Source organism: Lithobates pipiens, unplaced genomic scaffold (genome assembly GCF_037356315.1).
Source record: "Lithobates pipiens isolate NorthernLeopardFrog02 unplaced genomic scaffold, aLitPip1_a1.2 Scaffold_18, whole genome shotgun sequence".
Lineage (NCBI taxonomy): Eukaryota > Metazoa > Chordata > Amphibia > Anura > Ranidae > Lithobates > Lithobates pipiens.
In genome coordinates, this window is record NW_027507758.1 from 488618161 (window position 1) to 488638747 (window position 20587).

Here is a 20587-nt window from a genome sequence, read left to right on the forward strand (position 1 = left end):
AACACTCATTAACCCATTGTTGAATACAAAGATTCTCCTGTAGAATTACCTTTTTTTTTATTGTTTGCCTTCTAAGCTTACGTACGTTAAATTATTTGGTTACATGAGGAAGAATTTATATACATATATATATATATATATATATATATATATATATATATGTGTGTGTGTGTGTGTGTGTGTGTGTGTGTGTGTGTGTGTGTATATGTGTATATATATATATATATATATATATATACATATACACACACACACACACACATGTGCAGGGACATAACAAGAGGGCCCCCAGATCCCAGCCCCCCCCCCCCCAAAAAAAAATTGTGGTAAAAGTGAATAAAACATGACAAAAGTTTTTGACAAGTCCTTTATTACAAAAGACAGCTCCGCCGCCTCCTGCTACTAAATAAATGAAAGCCCGGGGCCACTGCTGATGTCACCAGGTGGCCCCTACCCCTTTGTTAGTGCGGACCTTTTTTTTCTCAGGGTGGAGGTGGCGGCGGGCATCGTGACTGACGTGGGATCTACATTTTTATAATTTTTAACGAAGGTCTTGTCAAAAACTGCCTCCTGTGCTTTTTTACAATACACTTTCTTTTGGGAGAATGAGTGGAGGTATGCACCCCATACTCATTCACATAGGGGGGAGCAGGATCTGGGGCCCCCTTTTTAAAGGGGGGCTTCCAGATTCCGATAAGCCCACTGCCCACTGACTCCCACAATCACAGGCTAGAGTTGTGGGGAAGAGGCCCTTGTCCCCATATGGTGCTTTAGGGGGGCAGAGTTCCCCTGTCCCAAAGCATCCCCCCCCATGTTGAGGGCATGTGACCTGGTATGGTTCCGGATGGGGGGGCAGCTCCCTCAATCTAGCAAGGGAAAGCCACACACTGATCAAAATTTGGTGATCCCTGCTAAACTTTGATCGAAGTACGACCAGCTTTAGACAAAAGTCATGGACCATAACGTAAACATGATGGTACTCATGTATTAAGTAGAAGGAAGTGGAAGTGCTTCCACAAGTATCCAATCAGATATGATGTGATCTAGAAGATTAAATACATTTGTTTGATTCCTTTGGGTTGCAAAGGCCCTGTGTGAACTGGATAGAAAGTTATTTTCATGGAATTTGAAGGTAAATATCAGCTGCCATTAGGGGGCCAAGGTCCTTCATGGGCTGTATCACCATGGAGATTTATTTTTCTCAAATATACTCTAGGTCAGGCATGTCCAAAGTCCGGCCCGCGGGCCAATCGCGGCCCGCGTTCCGGTTTCGGACGGCCCGTCTGGTCATGTTCACATATCTATCTTTTGTGGCCCCCAACGAATCCCCGATCACCGGGGGCCACAAAAGATAGATATGCTGGCTGCCATGGAGGGGGCAGGACGAGTGCCGTGGATACAGGACAGCATCCTGTGTAAAAGGAAGTCCCGTCCTGTGCTGCCATTGGACAACCGTTTTGTCCATCACAGGAGGCGGGACTTTCAATTAAAGAGGCCGTCGATAGAAACAGGAGTTTCTCCTGTATGTCTGTCGGTGCTCGTCCCGCCCCCCTCCCTGTCTCCTCCAAGGCTGCAGAGGACATGAATCAGGCTGCACTGATGGTAATGGTGAGTCTGAATTCATGGAAATGTGTGGGCTGCATTCATGGCAATATGGGGGCTGCATTCATGGCAATATGGGGGCTGCATTCATGGCAATGTGGGGGCTGCATTCATGGCAATGTGGGGGCTGCATTCATAGCAATGTGGGGGCTGCATTCCTGGCAATGTGGGGGCTGCATTCCTGGCAATGTGGGGGCTGCATTCCTGGCAATGTGGGGGCTGCATTCCTGGCAATGTGGGGGCTGCATTCCTGGCAACGTGTGGGCTGCATTCATAGCAATGTGGGGGCTGCATTCATGGCAATGTGGGGGCTGCATTCATGGCAATGTGGGGGCTGCATTCCTGGCAATGTGGGGGCTGCATTCCTGGCAATGTGGGGGCTGCATTCATGGCAATACGGTGGAGGCTGCATTCATGGCAATACGGTGGAGGCTGCATTCATGGCAATACGGTGGAGGCTGCATTCATGGCAATACGCTGGGGGCTGCATTCATGGCAATACGCTGGGGGCTGAATTCATGGCAATACGCTGGGGGCTGAATTCATGGCAATACGCTGGGGGCTGCATTCATGGCAATACGCTGGGGGCTGCATTCATGGCCATACGCTGGGGGCTGCATTCATGGCCATACGCTGGGGGCTGCATTCATGGCCATACGCTGGGGGCTGCATTCATGGCCATACGCTGGGGGCTGCATTCATGGCCATACACTGGGGGCTGCATTCATGGCCATACGCTGGGGGCTGCATTCATGGCCATACGCTGGGGGCTGCATTCATGGCAATACGCTGGGGGCTGCATTCATGGCCATACGCTGGGGGCTGCATTCATGGCCATACGCTGGGGGCTGCATTCATGGCAATACGCTGGGGGCTGCATTCATGGCAATACGCTGGGGGCTGCATTCATGGCCATACGCTGGGGGCTGCATTCATGGCAATACGCTGGGGGCTGCATTCATGGCAATACGCTGGGGGCTGCATTCATGGCCATACGCTGGGGGCTGCATTCATGGCCATACGCTGGGGGCTGCATTCATGGCCATACGCTGGGGGCTGCATTCATGGCCATACGCTGGGGGCTGCATTCATGGCCATACGCTGGGGGCTGCATTCATGGCCATACGCTGGGGGCTGCATTCATGGCCATACGCTGGGGGCTGCATTCATGGCCATACGCTGGGGGCTGCATTCATGGCAATACGCTGGGGGCTGCATTCATGGCAATACGCTGGGGGCTGCAGATGGGCACTGACCCTTATTTTGCTTCACATGTCTTTATTTAAAATGTAAGATTTTTTTATTTTTTTTTCCTGAGACTTCCTTTTTAAAGTTAAGGTGTGTGGTATAAGCCGATTAAATACAGTATATCCAAATAACACACCCGAGCTCATCTGTTCACCACACACAGCACAAAGGCAAGAGAATTCTTGTTGGGCCGTGTATTAGTGCTCGGATGAACACACTTAGACTGAATTTTAATGGTTTAAAGAATGTCAAGCAAAATGGTCGGCCCTCGAGCATGTTCACTTCATCAAATCTGGCCCTCTTTGAAAAAAGTTTGGACACCCCTGCTCTAGGTGGTAACAAGACATAGTAAAACTTATGCTGGTTGCATATACAGTGACTAAAATCATTATTTGATCCCATGCAGAGTTAGTAAGTTTGCCCATTTACGAAGAAATGAAGGGTCTATAATTGTTATTTTAAACGATAGAGACAGAATATCAACCAAAAATCCAGAAAAAAACACATGATACAAATGTTATAAATTGAATTGCTGTTCTGTGAGTAAAATATATATTTGATCCCCTGCCAACCAACAATAATTCTTGTTGTGATTAAAATGTTATTTCTATATACCTAACAAAGACCAGCTAGGTATAATTACGGCAATTACCACACTTTCGAAACCCTTACTTAGCACTGCCATATCACAACAATTCTGGCTCCCATAAACTGTCTACAGTATGTGCTCATGTGATACACAGATTAATCCTGCCAATTTAAGAAGGTGCTCCTAAAGACAACTCGTTATGTGTATAGAAGACACCTTTCTTCTATTCAAACCTCACCATCATGGGCAAGACCAAAGAGATGTCAAAGGACGTCAGGGACAAGATTTTAGACCTGCACAAAGCTGGAATGGGCTATAAGACCATCAGCAAGAAGCTTGGTGAGAAGGAGACAACTGTTGGAGCGATTATTCGCAAATAGAGTAAATACAAAATAACCATCAATCACCCTCTGTCTGGAGCTCCATGCAAGATTTTGCCTCATGGGGTAAGGATGATCATGAGAAAAGTGAGGGATCAGCCGAGAACTACACTAGAGGAACTTATGAATGATCTCAAGGCAGTTGGGACCACAGTCAAAAAAAAACAAACATTGGTAACACAATACGCCGCCATGGATTGAAATCCTGCAGCGCCCGCAAGGTCCCCCTCCTCAAGAAGGCACATGTACAGGCCCATCTGAAGTTTGCCAATGAATATCTAAATGATTCAGAGAATCATTGGGAGAAAGTGCTGTGGTCAGTTGAGACCAAAATTTTGCTCTTTGCCACTCGACTCACCATGTTTGGAGGAAGGAAAATGCTGATTATGACCCTAAGAACACCATCCCTACAGTCAAGCACAGAGGTGGAAACATTATGCTTCGGGGCTGTTACTCTGCTAAAGGTACAGACTGACTTTGCCGCATTAAGGGCACCATTGGACGGGGCCATGTATTATAAAATCTTGGATGAGAACCTTCTTCCCTCAGCCAGAACACTGAAGATGGGTCGTGGATGGGTCTTCCAGTATGACAATGACCCAAAACGTACCGCCAAGACAACAAAGGAATGGCTCAAGAAGAAGCACATTAAGGTCATGGAGTGGTCTAGCCAGTCTCCAGACCTTAATCCTATAGAAAATGTATAGAGGAAGCTGAAACTTTGAGTTGCCAAGTGACAGCCAGGAAACCTTAAGGATTTAGAGAAGATCTGTAAAGAACAGTGGACCAACATCCCTCCTGAGATATGTGAAAACCTGGTAACCAACTACAAGAAACGTCTTACCTCTGTGTTTGCCAACAAGGGTTTTTCCACCAAATACTAAGTCATGTTTTGCTTGGGGACCAAATACTTAATTTACTCACTGAACTGCACTCAATTTATAACATTTGTATCATGTGTTTTTTTCTGGATTTTTTGTTGATATTTTGTCTCTAGCATTTTAAATACACCTATGATAAAAATTATAGATCCTTCATTTCTTTGTAAGTGGGCAAACTTACAAAATATGCAGGGGAACAAATAATTATTTTTTCCCCTCTGTAATTCCCCAGTATGGCAAACACTGTTTTTCACTTGCATCATGCATATGATTATGATTTATTATTAAAAAGAAAAAGAAATGCCACCTAGGTCCAGCTCTCACTCTTACCGTGCATGTCGAATTGATGCAATAGCGCTGCTAAACTCACTGTCAATGCTCCTACAGTTGTAGAATTCTTCATAGGCAGGTCGGGAGGATCCCTGGTACTCAATTCGACTAATTCTGCAGATGCCCACAATTAAGATGATGAGCATGAGTACAAAAGCAACGCACAGAGCTCCTATTATTATGTAGAGGGAGTGACGGGGCATGTTTGTCAGGCTTTCTGCCATGTGTCCAGCTTTCCACTGCAGATCTGTTCCCGGAAATGGTAAAAAGACATTATTCAGAATACATTTATTAGAGTTTAGAACATTCACTATGGGCTTTTAAAGCTAAGCTCATCCATATTCACAGATAAAGTACATATTTGGGAGCTGTTTTATCTGATAATGAATTTGTCTTTCTGTCTATCCAGTCCTGGCTGTGTGATCCATGTGAATGTAACCTTAGTAGGCACAGTTTAAAATTACATACTTGGTAAATACTTACGGATCTCACAGGTGGCTCCAACCCAGCCATGTGGACAGTGACAAATGTATCCATTTGGTTGATCTACACAGGTACCACTATGATGACATGGATTACTCTCACATTCGTTTATATCGACCTCACACTCCAACCCTGAAAAGAAACAAGGTATTGTTCACCTAAATCATTCCTGGTTCAGACATCTGTATATTGTTCTCATTATATTAGAAATAATTTTCCTTTGTTTTTTGTGCCGATGTACTTATGAAAATATGACTTATCCCTATTATTGCTGTAGGATGTCTCTTAGCCCTTGTACACACGGTCGGACATTCCGACAACCAAATCCGTCTTGTCCGAAACTGTTGCATACACAAGGTCGGACAAAGTTGTCAGAAAATCCGATCTTTCAGAACGTGATGACGTCATTTCGTTATGATGGGACTACGTTCAGGCTAGTAGCCAATAGCTTTGATGTAGGAATTTGATCTGAGCATGCGTGGCACTTTGTCCGATCGGAATTCTCTACACATGATCGGAGTATGTCCGATCAGAGCATTTTGTCGGAAAATATTTCCGGCAAGTTGGAAAATTTGGTCCGACGGATATTCTGACGGAAACAGTCCGATGCATACCACACACAGTCGGAATATCCGACAAAATGCTCCGATCGGACACATTCCGACGGAATCTCCAATCATGTGTACAAGGGCTAATTCTTGAAAGAAGAATCTGTTACTTTCAGGGTTATTATATTATCCTGCATTTTAGCATATTCTAGTGCTTGGGTCGCACACCGTATGGTTGTTTATGAATTTACTTTACTGTACTATAATTGTTAATTTAGCTTCACCCCTGAGGAGGTGCTTTAGCCACTTTTCATTATTTTTGTACTACTTAATATAACATAATAAAACAATTATAAAAAAAAAAAAAATAATTCATTAAAATTCATGCCTCATATAATTATGTGGGCGTGTAGTGAATATATAAGAATTATAGAGTGACCGTGTATAATATGTTTTTCATCTTATTATATATATTTCATCTGACAGCACCAGACTGTAGTTGGTATTATGCAGGACCAAGATGACATTTCTTCAGCTTTGCATGAGAGTATCTGCAGATCATTGATTATGTGATGGAAGCAAACAAAACCCACACCTTTTGGACCTGTGCACTCATTACGTGAGTCCTGTAATTGTATATGGTCAAAGGTTTATGGATACCTGATCTTCACACCTATATGAGCTTGTTGGACATCCCATTCAAAAACCATAGGCATTAATATTGAGTTCTACCTCTCCAAATTTAGCTTTCAGTCTTGTTGGAATGCTTTCTTTAAATTTTTGTCTCCGCGGGAATTTGTGCCCATTCAGCCAAAAGAGGTTCTGTGGAGTTAGGTTTTGATGTTTGATAAGAAGACATGGCTTGCAAGTGCCATTCACATTATCCTTAAAGTGGTATTAAACCCATTAATTGTTTACTAACAATTAAAGTGTTACTAAACCCAGTACCTTGCATTCACTAACTATATCTATCTGGTCTCCCACAGTACACAGAACATGAAAATGCAATAGGTTTAGTAAATATAAACTGCTAAATACCTTTTCTCATTGGTAGTATATAGCAGTCTTGTGACTTCCATCAGTGTCTGGAAAAAGCTTGTATGAAGAATTTTTATTCTTCCATGGTTGTCCTATGAGGCTGCAGGACCCCTGACCCTCTGTCTGTACAGTGCTGATTGGACCTGTGCTGATCACATGCACTCTCCCAAGAAAAAAAAAAACTCTAGCAATACACACCAAACTGAGCACGTGCAGCTTGCCTCCCAATGCTCTGTTCTATTAGGAGATGGTTTGGGGACTGTGAAAGAAGGGAAGGATCAGAGAAGACAGGATCAAACAGCCTTTTACCCAATGAGGAGGATTAACCCCTTCGGTTCCACAGTGAGTATAACAAGCATGCTTTACTGCATATACAGTAACACTTTAAATGTAGCACTTGTATTCATTTTCTAATGTTTCGGCTTTCCCCCTCTGTTGCCCCCTGATGACCTGGCAAGTAACACACCTCCTGTATTATACAGAGACCACTCTGATCAGAGGTCTCCAAACTTTCTAAACAAGGGGCTGTTTTAAATGTATTTTATACTGGGGGGTTAGGCGGACTGTGGCTAGTAGACATTAAGAAAAAAAATGGTATGGTGCCTGTAGTCAGTAGGAGTATTATTAGTGCCCCATCATTGTTATTAGTGGGAGGAATAATGCCTCCTCCTTGGTATCAGAGGAAGGAAAAGCGCCCCATCATTGGTGTCATGAGCTGCATGGCCTCTTCATGGCACCCTGTGTATTGCTTGAAGTCCTAACACTACTAAATTTATGAGTGTCTCCATAGTAGGAGCACCTGAATTCTAATGGATAGGGGCCATCTCTTTGTTACTGGTATAAAAAAAATATCCCAAGCTTTGAACATCTCACAGAGAACTGTTCAATCCCTCATCCAAAAATGGAAGGAGTATGGCACAACTGCTAACCTACCAAGTCATAGCCGTCCACCTAAACTGACAGGCCAGGCAAGGAGAGCATTAATCAGAGAAGCAGCCAAGAGGCCCATGGTAACTCTGGAGAAGCTGCAGAGATCCACAGCTCAGGTGGGAGAATCTGTTCACAGGGCAACTATTAGTCGTGCTCTCCACAAATCTGGCCTTTATGGAAGAGTGGCAAGAAGAAAACCATTGTTTAAAGAAAGACATAAGAAGCCCCGCTTACAGCTTGCGAGAAGCCATGTGGGGGTCAGATGAGACCAAAATTTAACTTTTTGGCCTAAAAGCAAAATGCTATATGTGGCAGAAAACCAATAGGTTGGACTTGATGGACTTGTGTCTTTTTTCAACCTCACCTACTATGTAACTATGTAATACAGCACAACCTAAGCACAACATGGTGGTGGCAGCATCATGTTGTGGGGATGCTTTTCCTTAGCAGGGACAGGGAAGCTGGACAAAGTTGATGGGAAGATGGATGGAGCCAAATACTGGGCAATCTTAGAAGAAAACCTGTTAGAGTCTGCAAAAGACTTGAGACTAGGGCGGAAGTTCACCTTCCAGCAGGACAATGACCCTAAACATACAGCCTGAGCTACATTGGAATGGTTTAGATCAAAGCATATTCATGTGTTAGCCCCTGTACACACGGTCGGAGATTTCGACAGCCAAATCCGTCGGATTTTGTCCGAAACTGTTGCATACACATGGTCGGACTAAGTTGTCGAAAAATCCGATCTTTCTGAACGTGATGACGTAATTTCGTTACGATGGGACTACATTCAGGCTAGTAGCCAGTAGCTTTGATGTAGGAATTTGATCTGAGCATGCGTGGCACTTGGTCCGATCAAAATTCTCTACACATGATCGGAGTATGTCCGATCGAACCAGTTGGTCGGGAAATATTTCCAACAAGTTGGAAATTTGGGTCCGACGGATATTCCGACGGAAACATTTCGATGCATACCACACACAGTCGGATTATCCGACAACACGGTCCGATAGGACACATTCCGACGGATTCTCTGATCGTGTGTGCAAGGCTTTAGAATGGCCCAGTCAACGTCCAGACCTAAATCCAATTGAGAATCTGTGGCAAGACTTGAAAATTGCTGTTCGCAGATGCTCTCCCCCCAATCTGACAGAGCTTGAGCTATTTTGTAAAGTAGAATGGGCAAAAATGTCACTCTTTCGATGTGCACATCTGGTAGAGATATACCCAAAAAGACTTGCAGCTGTAATTGCAGCGAAAGGTGGTTCTACACAAAGTGTTGACTCAGGGGGGCTGAATACAAATGCACGCCAGACTTTTCACATATTTATTTGTAAAAAAAATTGAAAACCATTTATCATTTTCCTTCCGCTTCACAATTATTTGCCACTTTGTTGGTCTATCACATAAAATCCCAATAAAATACATTTACGTTTTTGGTTGTAACATGACAAAACGCAGAAAATTTTAAGGGGTATGAATACTTGTTCAGTGCACTGCAAATAAAAGCTGATCATTATAAGAAGCCCTGGCAGTGTTAAATGGTCTGTCTCATCCCTTTAATGACAAGAGAGCATTTCTGTTAAAAAGGCCTCCCCCAAAGTGTTGCCATAAGGTTGTATATGCACACTTGTCCTTGTATGCTATGCGATTAACAGTAACTTTCACCGGCAATACCTGAATTAATTTGGATGTGTGTCCATATGCATCGGACCATATAGTGTAGGTGTGATGGTCAGGTGTCCACACAATTTTGGTCAAATAGTATGCACGTGTCCGTACCACATATATTAGTGATCACTAAAATAAAAAGCATTTGCTAATGTCCACAAACCCAACTGGTCATTCAGCAATAGCGTGGAGACTTATTTAGTAATACAATATCTCACAAAAGTGAGTACACCCCTCACATTTTTGTAAATATTTTATTTTATCTTTTTATGTTACAACACTGAAGAAATTATACTTTACTACAATGTAAAGTAGTGATTGTACAGCTTGTATAACAATGTAAATTTGCTGTCCCCTCAAAATAACTCACACACAGCCGTTATTTTCTAAACCACTGGCAACAAAAGTGACTACACTCAAGTGAAAATGTCCAAATTGGGCCCAATTAGCCAATTTCCCTCCCTGTTGTAATGTGTCTCGTTAGTGTTGCAAGGTCTCAGGTCTGGGGAGCAGGTGTGTTAAATTTGGTGTTGTTGCTCTCACTCTCTCATACTGGTCACTGGAAGTTCAACATGACACCTCAATGCAAAGAATTCTGAGGATCTGAAAAAAAAGAATTGCTGCTATACACAAAGATGGCCTAGGCTATGAGAAGATTGCCAAGACCCTGAAATTGAGCTGCAGTATGGTGGCCAAGACCAAACTGTGGTTTAACAGCAAAGGTTCCACTCAGAACAGGCCTCGCCATGGTCAACCAAAGAAGTTGCACGTGCTCAGCGTCATATCCAGAGGTTGTCTTTGGGAAATAGACGTATGAGTGCTGCCAGCATTGCTGCAGAGGTTAAAGAGGTGGGGGGTCAGCCTGTCAGGGCTCAGACCATATGCCGCACACTGCATCAAATTGGTCTGCATGGCTGTTGTCCCAGAAGGAAGCCTCTTCTAAAGACAATGCACAAGAAAATCCGCAAACAGGTTGCTGAAGACAAGCAGACTAAGGACATGGATTACTGGAACCCTGTCCTGTGGTCTGATGAGACCAAGATAAACTTATTTGGTTCAAATAGTGTCAAGCGTGTGTGGTGGCAACCAGGTGAGGAGTACAAAGACAAGTGTGTCTTGCCTAAAGGCAAGCATGGTGGTAGGAGTGTCATGATCGGGGGCTGCATGAGTGATGCCAGCACTGGGGAGCTACAATTCATTGTGGGAACCATGAATGCCAACATGTACTGTGACATACTGAAGCAGAGCATGATCCCCTCCCTTTGGAGACTGGGCCACCGGGCAGTATTCCAACATAAGGACCACAAACACACCTCCAAGACGACAACTGCCTTGCTAAAGAAGCTGAGGGTAAAGGTGATGAACTGGCCAAGCATGTCTCCAGGCCTAAACCCTATTGAGCATCTGTGGGGCATCCTCAAAACGGAAGGTGGATGAACGCAAGGTCTCTAACATCCACCAACTCCATGATGTCATCATGGAGGAGTGGAAAAGGACTCCAGTGGCAGCCTGTGAAGCTCTGGTGAACTCCATGCCCTAGGGGATTAATGCAGTGCTGGAAAATAATGGTGGCCACAGAAAATATTGACACTTTGGGCCCAATTTGGACATTTTCACCTAGGGGTGTACTCACTTTTGTTGCCAGCGGTTTAGACATTAATGGCTGTGTGTTGAGTTATTTTGAGGGTGCAGCAAATTTACACTGTTATACAAGCTGTACACTCACTGCTTTACTTTGTAGCAAAGTGTAATTTCTTCAGTGTTGTCACATGAAAAGGTATAATAACATATTTACAAAAATGTGAGGGGTGTACTCACTTTTGTGAGATGCTGTACACTACTTTACATTGTAGCAAACTGTCATTTCTTCAGTGTTGTCACATGAAAATATAATATATTTACAAAAGTGCGAGGGGTGTACTCACTTTTGTTAGATACTTTATATGACAGCTAATCAACAAATATAGTGAATAAAATACGCTAACATAAAGACTAGCTTTTTTACCTGGACATTCCAAAGCTTACTCACCCATAAACCCAGAAGCACACACACAGGTGGCATTCTGTCCTTCACTGTCACAAGTCCCTCCATTTTGGCAAGTCACATTCAAACAGGGGTCCTTGTATAGTTCGCAGTGACGCCCTGGAAGCACAAGAAACTGTAACATTTAGCAGTTAATTCACTTTACCGTAATATAATATTTATGTAACCAGATGGTATGTTTTTTCTAGATGGTCAAGTATTGTCAAATTATGAAGTATGCACCCAGAATGCAACACTATTGTTTTATGTTCCCCCAAATATAACACAATGGGGTTGATTTACTAAAACTGGAGAGTGCAAAATCTGGTGCAGCTGTAAGAAAGAAAGAAAATCATAAATATTGAATAATAGGATGAAACTACAACAACTATGCCTGGCTCCTGTAGGGTTTGACATTCAATAGGGTCTGTATATTTGAAACTAAACTCAATTTGTATAAATAAATGAAAAATAACTGTAATGTTCTTTTAATATTGCTCATGAAGCATAAGTGATCCTCTGCAATACACATATATGAACTAATATTTATATTTTATAAATCGTTCCATAGAAGAGAACCGTTTTCTCTTGTCAAGCACTATGTCTGTCATATCAGTAGTTGTAGAATCCTCTATTCACTGTGAGATTAACTTGAAAACCACTCATCCATATTAATGCAGTGTACCCAGGCTTTGTACAATGAATATGCCTGTCAGCACCTGTCACAGACCTAAATCCTTTTACCCTGGATGCACTTTATTGGCTACTAGATTTGTTAGAAAATTTCCACTATTTTCTTTAGTGTAAGTGGACCTGGACCCAGAAAGTTGGAGATCTGCTACCTTATTGGGAACATCTAGAATTGTTAATGATGCATAAATAGTACCTTAAACAATCTACATGTGCTGTGCAATAGCTATTTATCTGCTGTGTGAGGACTGGGGCACTGCTGCCTCTGACTGCTAGTCTCATGAGGTTTGGAGTTGTCACTACTGTGCTTCTCACTGTTCTTGCTGGAGATAAAGATGTACCTGAGAACCTGTAGTGCAAGGCATGAGAAAGCAAAGCCCTGTTCCTATACTAAAATGACCACCTCTACACACAGGCAGTGCAGAAAAAGGCAAGCCTGAAGGGAGACAGAACAGCAAATGCCCCACAGAGCTCTCAGACGGGAGCTGAAGGCTCTGTCAAATTGTCCTTTAGGTTCACCTGAACGTAAGGTATGAATGAGATGGTTATTGTTCTTTGCACAACCAACCAAAGAAATGGGCATGGATGTGCAGGATTAAAATTCAATAGTTTAGTTTGTTTTAGGGGATAGAACAGTTTGGTACTGAATTCTGAATGCTGAGGTAATCTGTAGTAGGAGAGGAGATTAGGGACAACAAAACCATCTTTGGTTCTCCTACTTAACAAGATGGCACATGAGATCCTTGATTGGAGGTAATGCCTCAAAAACTGAAAGAAAGTCTGCACACACAGCAATAAGGTACTGTCAAGCATACAGTAAATGTGGATATCTATTTAAGTATGTACATGGTAATTTTTCCAAGCCATATGGACATATTTTACCATAATTATGTTTAACCAATGTAGCCAGGGCTGGCTACATTGGGCCCCTTGAGTTATCATTGTGGGACAACAAGGCCTGGCATGTCCGTTAGCTATACCTCTATTGACTCTTTATGTCCTCCCGAATTGGCCGACGTCGAACTATGAGGAGGAGGGGTTAAGTAAAGGACTGTAGGAGATGTAGTTTCCCTAAGTACAAGCATCACTACATCCAAGCAATAACGAAACTACAGTTCCCAGGGGTCTATGCGGCCTGAGAAGAGGAGTGGAGAGAAAGTCAGTGAGCTGCTCAGGGAGGTTCGAGGCAATTAGCACCAGAGTAGGTAAGAGAATGGACATCCAGGCTAGAGTGTTGAGTTAAGAGACACTCGCCTTCTAGTGCAGCCTGAGCATTAGAATCTTAAGCCATACTTCTCATCCTCAGCCATACAGAGTGGGATTGCCGACGCTTAAGCCTCTAGCTAACATAGTTTGCCCTCCAGTTTCTTAGACATTGCTGCACTTTTTCAGTATATCAATGTGCAGTGCCATTTCACCTATCCTGGATTGCCCTATTACCCCAGATCCACCTAACTTCTCCCTGAACTTGCTTGTTCTTTCATTACTGTTAAACCCTTTTCCACGTAATTTCCACCAGAGTTCCTCTTTCATCTCCCATTCTCTTGAACTGGGGGTATCTGGAAGCCCCTCAGCATCACCATTAGTACACCTACGAAATAATTATTTTCCTGTTTTTGGAGATCGCTCCATCTTGTCTCAAAGTACTTATATAGACTTTGTCAGTTTCTACCTTCCTGGAATAGTATAGTTCTGCAGGCAGACTTGGACCTAGCAAAGTCACTCCAGGGCCTAAGGTAGTGTAGCCTCCGGGGGTTTCTATTATCTGTTTCTGGCTGCCCTTATGATACTCTAGGTGACTCTGTTACATTTTAGGCTATTTGGTAAAACCTGAGTTTATTCTATTGAAAAAACAAGAGTGAACTTTTTTTTAAGGTGTGAAGAATGCTGCAAATCAGTTTCTTTCATCTCTAGGGAAATTGTAATTGCAACTTTTTTAAAGCATTTAAAGAATTTTCTTGATTTTTTTTTTCTATTTTTATAGCCCAAAAGTTAGGAATAGCTAAACAGCAGCTGCAGAGGAGACACAAATGTGTGCATTTAGAAACACACTACAGACAAATGAGAAGCATGAAAATTTCTCGAGCTGAGTCCATATTACCAAATCACTGCTGTTGACACACTTTAAATAAACACTGGAATAGTTTGTAAACCCAGATTTCAATTTCTGTGGTAAATAAATTCAGTGAGCTGAAGTGTGCCAGCATAATATCTCCTCCGTCCTTCTTATGTTAATGTGCTTTATTCCTTTAAAGCCTCAATATGTCTCCTGGCTCCCAGCCTGTTTTCTTTGTCTCCATCATATCTTTGCATTAATCTACATAATGAAACGACTACAAATAAACATCAAACAGATATATCAAAGCCTGTTCATCGAACCTCTCACATTGCGCATCTAGGGGCAGACGCCGCCTCATGAAAATGCGTGCGTAGCAGCTAAATAAATGTGCCGGTCCTCAGACCATTCTCCCCCTATTGATATGTTTACTGGCACCTCCTAAAATATAACAGGCAACCCCATTGTAATGTGGGAATGGAACGCAGATGATGTCAATTAATAATTATAGTAATCACATCTTTACTGTTTACATTAAAACTACAATATTTTCTCACACTTTTACGCTATATAAGAAAACTGTTAAGCACAATTAAAATGTTGATCAAATAACGCATTTAAAAAAAAACAAAAAAAAAAAAAACAGCTCACCCTCTGGCTACACACCCAATCCCTTTGTGGAACTGAACTTAAAAATTGAAGAATTTCAACTGGATTAAACACTTTCTATCCCTGAAATAGAACAGGCTTTAAGCTCTCGCTCCAACAAGACGCCTAGGCCGGAAGGGTTACCAGGTGACTGGTACAAACTTTATATTAAAGGATTAGCTTACGGTGACTAGAGCCCTTTTTCAAGCTTGGAGAGTGATACTTAGGTATTGGAAGTCTGTCGACTTTTCCTTCCCATAAGGAGTGGGTGCAGTATATGGGTGAGAGACTCTAAGCCCTTGTACACACGGTCGGAGATTCCAACGGAATGTGTCCTTTCGGACCGTTTTGTCGGATATTCCGACTGTGTGTGGTCTCCATCGGACTGTTTCCGTCGGAATATCCGACGGACCAACTTTTCCAACTTGCCGGTAAAATTTTCCGACAAAATGCTCCGATCGGACATACTCCGATCATGTGTAGCCTACTCCGACGGACAAAGTGCCATGCATGCTCAGATCAAATTCCTAGACCAAAGCTATTGGCTACTAGCCTGAACGTATTCCCGTCGTAACGAAATAACGTCATCACGTTATGTACAATCGGATTTTCCGACAACTTTATCCGACCGTGTGTATGCAACAGTTTCGGACAAAATCTGTCAGACAAAATCCAACGGATTTGGTTGTCAGAATGTCCGACCGTGTGTACAAGGGCTTAGACTTCTAGGCTAACCCTGAACATATGTACCCTGGGCTTATATACCAACATATCCCAACATGCAATGCAGCACTTTTCCTCTGCCAATTGCCAGGACTGTAACAAAGCCTGTGCACTCACTTGTCATGTCCTTTCCCACTGTACAATATGCCTCCCTATTGGACCAGTGAGGGACAGTCAAACAAGCTGAGCTGCACCTGAGCACAATGAGCAGACCTAACCAATAGATCCGGCTCTCTGGTAGGCAGAAGGCACTCTACGTTTTACCTATCTTCCTGGTAAGCAGGAAGACCAACAACTATACTCTCTTCTAGCACCTACCTAGGAGGGTGCTACATTAGTAAAAGGGAAAGATCGGCTATGGAGTGACCATAGGCAATGCTGTGACTAGTCATTTGCCTCCTGTAGGCTTTTTTTGGGCACAACTTCCAGACATGAACAGGCAGTCCCTGCAGTAATGAGCATACTAGTACTGCTGTATGTATACAAAAATGACTAGATCAGCTAGATCCACTAGCAGAGTCAGTACCACTCATCCTCTCTGATACTCAAAGCAATTACTATGGAAAAGAAGTATGAGTTTGATGTAAGGACTGAATCCTTCTGCTCCCCTCCACTCACTTTGATACCATGCCACTTGTGCCAAAATGGCAACTACTACCATGGTAGTGTCCCTACTGAATGTGGTGTTCATTATCAGTTAGCTGATTGGAAGAAGTCTGGCTATGGTCAGCCTCCTCCCAATTGTAGGGGTTTATACAGTTAAGTTGGACTGAAGTAGAGTATTACAAGGAGAACATTTTATAGATATTTTCTTTAACATGGGGGTAGGCAACTTAGGCTTCATGTACACAGAACGTTGTTTAACCTCTCCTGAACGATTTAACTTGATAGCTAGAAACCAGCGTCTAAAAACGTCAGTTTTTAGAGAGCTACCTGAACATCATGGGAGAAGTCAAAGATCACTGGGCACAATTCCCCATCCACCCTGCCGCGTGATTTAAACCTATAATTGCCTGCAATCAAGTGCACTGCACAGCAATTTTCAGTATAACTCAGGTGGTGAAAAGGCAACATATCATCTCTTAATCACCTGTTAAACACACTCTGATTTTTGTACTCCACTGTCACTTTCAGCAGGTACTACCGCCAGTCAAGTGTGACCCATTCAAAAAAATGGGGCCACTCTGCAAGTGCCCTGGAACTGCATGCTTGTGTGAGACCAAGGGGTTTAAAGCAGGTGGTGGGGAGTTAATACAATGCATCCTCACTGTCTGATTTAACCCCTTGGTCACTGTACTGCACCTGCGAGTGGCCTCACTCACTTGGGCAACGCTTGACAGACACTACACACACCAAGTGTGACAAAGTGTATAATACCATCTGTATAATCTGTACAACCCTAGTCACAGCAGCTGAAGCACCCTGATGTTTAGGCAGGATTGCTAGTAAATTTACCTGCCAGGTATAGTTTTTTTGGCCAATTGATAGGAGATAAATTGATTCCACCCTAATTCTGGAATTGCTGCACTTCTCTCTTCTGTCAATAGATGCCCGGGTATCTGGTGGCATTAGATAAGACAAGGGCATTGTAAGGACAGATTATGAATAGATTGGGTATCTCAGCCAATGGGTAGGGATCTTCTTGGGTCCCTTGGCCTGCTAGGAGAACCTATTTATTTGGGTGAGGTCAGGTTATCAGGGTTCTGTGCCACCTGGGTGGCTGTCTGGGTGGATGTGTGTTGTGCTGCCCGGGCTGCTAGGCCAGAGCCTGAGGGACATCTGGCTGCTAAGCTGTCTGAGGGCCTATCCAGAAGCAAGAGAGCAGCATAGGGTTGGTGTTGCAGCTTGCAGTCCAACCAGAAATGACGGTTCTGCCGGCCGGAGAACCTGACGTGGTCGGAGGTACAGGGGAGGCTGTCACCACTAAGGGGCCATGCACCTTGTTACCAGGGACCACTGTGAGTAGCTGAAGCAAGTGCCAGAGCAGTATTCTCACCAACCAGGGGCGGTGAAGAATTGGGAAACTTCAGCAGGTGTGCCAAGCCAGGGACCCAGCCAGCGGAGGTGACTCTTGCAAAGCAGTCTTTTGTGCTAAGCCAGGGACCGAGCAGGCCAGTGGGGTGACGCTTGAGGAGTATCTTGGATGCCAAGTTTGGGACCCAGCAGGAATGAGGGGGTGACGCTTGAGGAAGATACCGAGAGAAAAGGTTGGAAGAGCCCAGGAGATCTAGTGGCAGTGGATCAGCAAGTCTAGTGAGAAAGACTGGGAGCTCAGTAGAGTGAAGATCTACAATAGGAGATTGTAGAGGAAGTGAAAGAGTCCATTATAACCTTTGTTAGAAACTGTTCAAGATTGTTGCTATAGGAGACAGCGTGTCTACACATGCAGATGTGGTGTCCAGCTGAGTGCCTTTCCCTGCATGGCTATCTACCTATAGAAGTCTTATGCCGCGTACACACGAGCGGACTTTTCAACATCCAAAGTCCGAAGGACTGAGTCCGTCAGACTATCCGATCGTGTGTGGGCTGCAACGGACTTTTGACTCGCCAAAGTCTGAAGGACTTTAGAATATGGAACATGCTTCAAATTTTCCCGAAGGAACTCCGCCGGACCCGGTCCCCTTCGAAAACTCCGCTCGTGTGTATGCTACTCCGACGGACTAAAACCGACGCTAGGGCAGTTATTGGCTACTGGCTATGAACTTCCTTATTCGAGCCGAGTCGTACGTCATCACGTTCGAATCCGTCGGAGTTTAGTGTGATCGTGTGTGGCCAAGTCCGCTCGGCCGAAAAGTCTGTCAGAACTCCGTCGGAATTCCAGCAGAACTCCGACGGAACTCCTTCAGAAGTCTGTCGGACATAAGTCCTCTCGTGTGTACGGGGCTTTAGAGTCTGCCAATTAACATTGCAACTACTAAAGGGTGTCCTGGCCCTAAACCCTCTCTCCCACAGTTCCAGAGAAAATAAATCTCTTTGCATTCAAGAAGTGTCTGGCGCCCATTAATCTACCTTGCATTACACTAACCATGCCTTGTAACCCACTTTACATAGAATGATGTCAGCTATCCCTGACTCTGGAGGTCACTATTAGGCTTCTGGAGGCTACAAAGCTAAATGGGGGTGGTAAAAACACAGCCCAACTATGTGGTTTTGCTTCCGCCAAACAACAATTGTAAACAAGCCCTTAGCGTCCTGAGCCCCTATGCTATTATGCCCAGTTCATTTTGTGTAAGACAGGACAGAGGAGAGTCTACTTTCTGCTATTCTTCTTTCTGCCTTGTAGCTACTGCTGCCGCCGCTCTGGATTCTACTACCTAGGATAAGAGGCGGAGTGAAGGTAATATCACTCCGCCTGGGACTGCAGGCGCAACTACAGAAAAGGTATTGGCTGATGCGATCACCTGCTCCCTCAGCAGCCAGCTTCGGTTCTGCTGCATCAACAGAAATAGTCCCACTGCCTATATAGGACTGCACTGTATTTGATGCTCTGTGGACGACTGGTCGACAAGCTGAAGATGCGATTTACCAGTCACCTGGCCATGATCGATTGGTAGCTCGCAATTGATAGATTGCTGACCCCCTAATTTAATGTGTACACGGGCCAAAGATTTCCCTTTTTAAAATGCCAATGAATAGCTGTCATCCTTCCATCATTTTTATGTTGAGTGCACACATTGGATTTAAGACTAATTAGACTCTCAAGGGATAAATTAAAAAAGTCAAATCTGCTCTCAGCAAAGTCATTGCTGCCATCTGGCCACAAATAATAGGCAAGATCATTTAAATCATTATTTAATATATGAGTGTTTTTTCTGACCTCCACTTTTTTCCCAACTGCTTCTTAGCAATCACTTAACAATGTGTTACTGAAAATCACTTTCGGCTCCTGCTAACGACTACAGCAAGGCTCTCTTCTAATAAAGTAAAACAAGCATCCAGCGGTGGTCAATACTGTGCTAATAAGACTGTCATCCGATCAGTGTGATTGATCTCCATGTGAGACACTGCCCTCTAGCAGTGAACTAATGCATTAAAAACATCTCTAATGAGTAGGAAAGCTTTTCATTCTACTATGCAAAGACAGGCAATAGAGCCAGTCACCAGTCAGTGCCCCCATCTATCAGGAAGAAAGACTGAAGTCTGCCTCTACTCCTCCAGGCAATTGCTCACAGCTCACTAATCATTGATGGGTCGATCTACCATGGAACCTGCTTTGTTGTTTCTCTTATCATTATTTAATCTGGCCAGTACATTTAAATTCTGTTTCAAGTGTTTAAATTTTAATACATAAAAAAAAAACAAGAACATTTACTGAGTCATCACATAAATCTAAGATTGGCTGTCATTTATGGCCCATTCACTCTATTGCAGTAATGTGCTCATTAATGTGCGCAATGGGCATGCATTGTGGTGCTCTACCAGAAATAGTTCATGTACCATTTTTGGTGTGTTTTGGTGTCTTAATGAAATGCATATTAAGGCTCATGTACTAACACACAGCAATCATGTTAAAGCAGAACTAAACTATCCTAATCAAATGTTAACTATTTTGAATCCTTATGCTGCTAGAGTAAATATATAGGAAGGTATATTATATTTCCTTTTTTTAAACAGTTCTTTTTCTACATTTCTTCAATTGCTTTCTTGTTTCTGGCCTAGACCAAAATCATGCCATATATCCCAGGAATCTTCATGGGCATTTTTTTTCTCTTTCTTCTGGAGGAAGAACTAAGAATCAACTAAGCAC

The 20587-nt window shown here is 43.4% G+C and overlaps 1 protein-coding gene across 1 annotated transcript in view; it reads right to left on the reverse strand.

Annotated features, from left to right (window-relative positions):
- The window catches only part of DNER (delta/notch like EGF repeat containing), a 354000-nt gene that overhangs the window by 10835 nt on the left and 322578 nt on the right, over window positions 1-20587 (reverse strand). Inside the window, exons 10-12 of the mRNA XM_077488540.1 lie at window positions 11730-11843; window positions 5514-5645; window positions 5031-5277 (exon numbers count right to left, since the gene is read on the reverse strand). Of these exons, the coding sequence (XP_077344666.1) occupies window positions 5031-5277; window positions 5514-5645; window positions 11730-11843 (493 nt within the window). The remainder of the gene's footprint in view (window positions 1-5030; window positions 5278-5513; window positions 5646-11729; window positions 11844-20587) is intronic.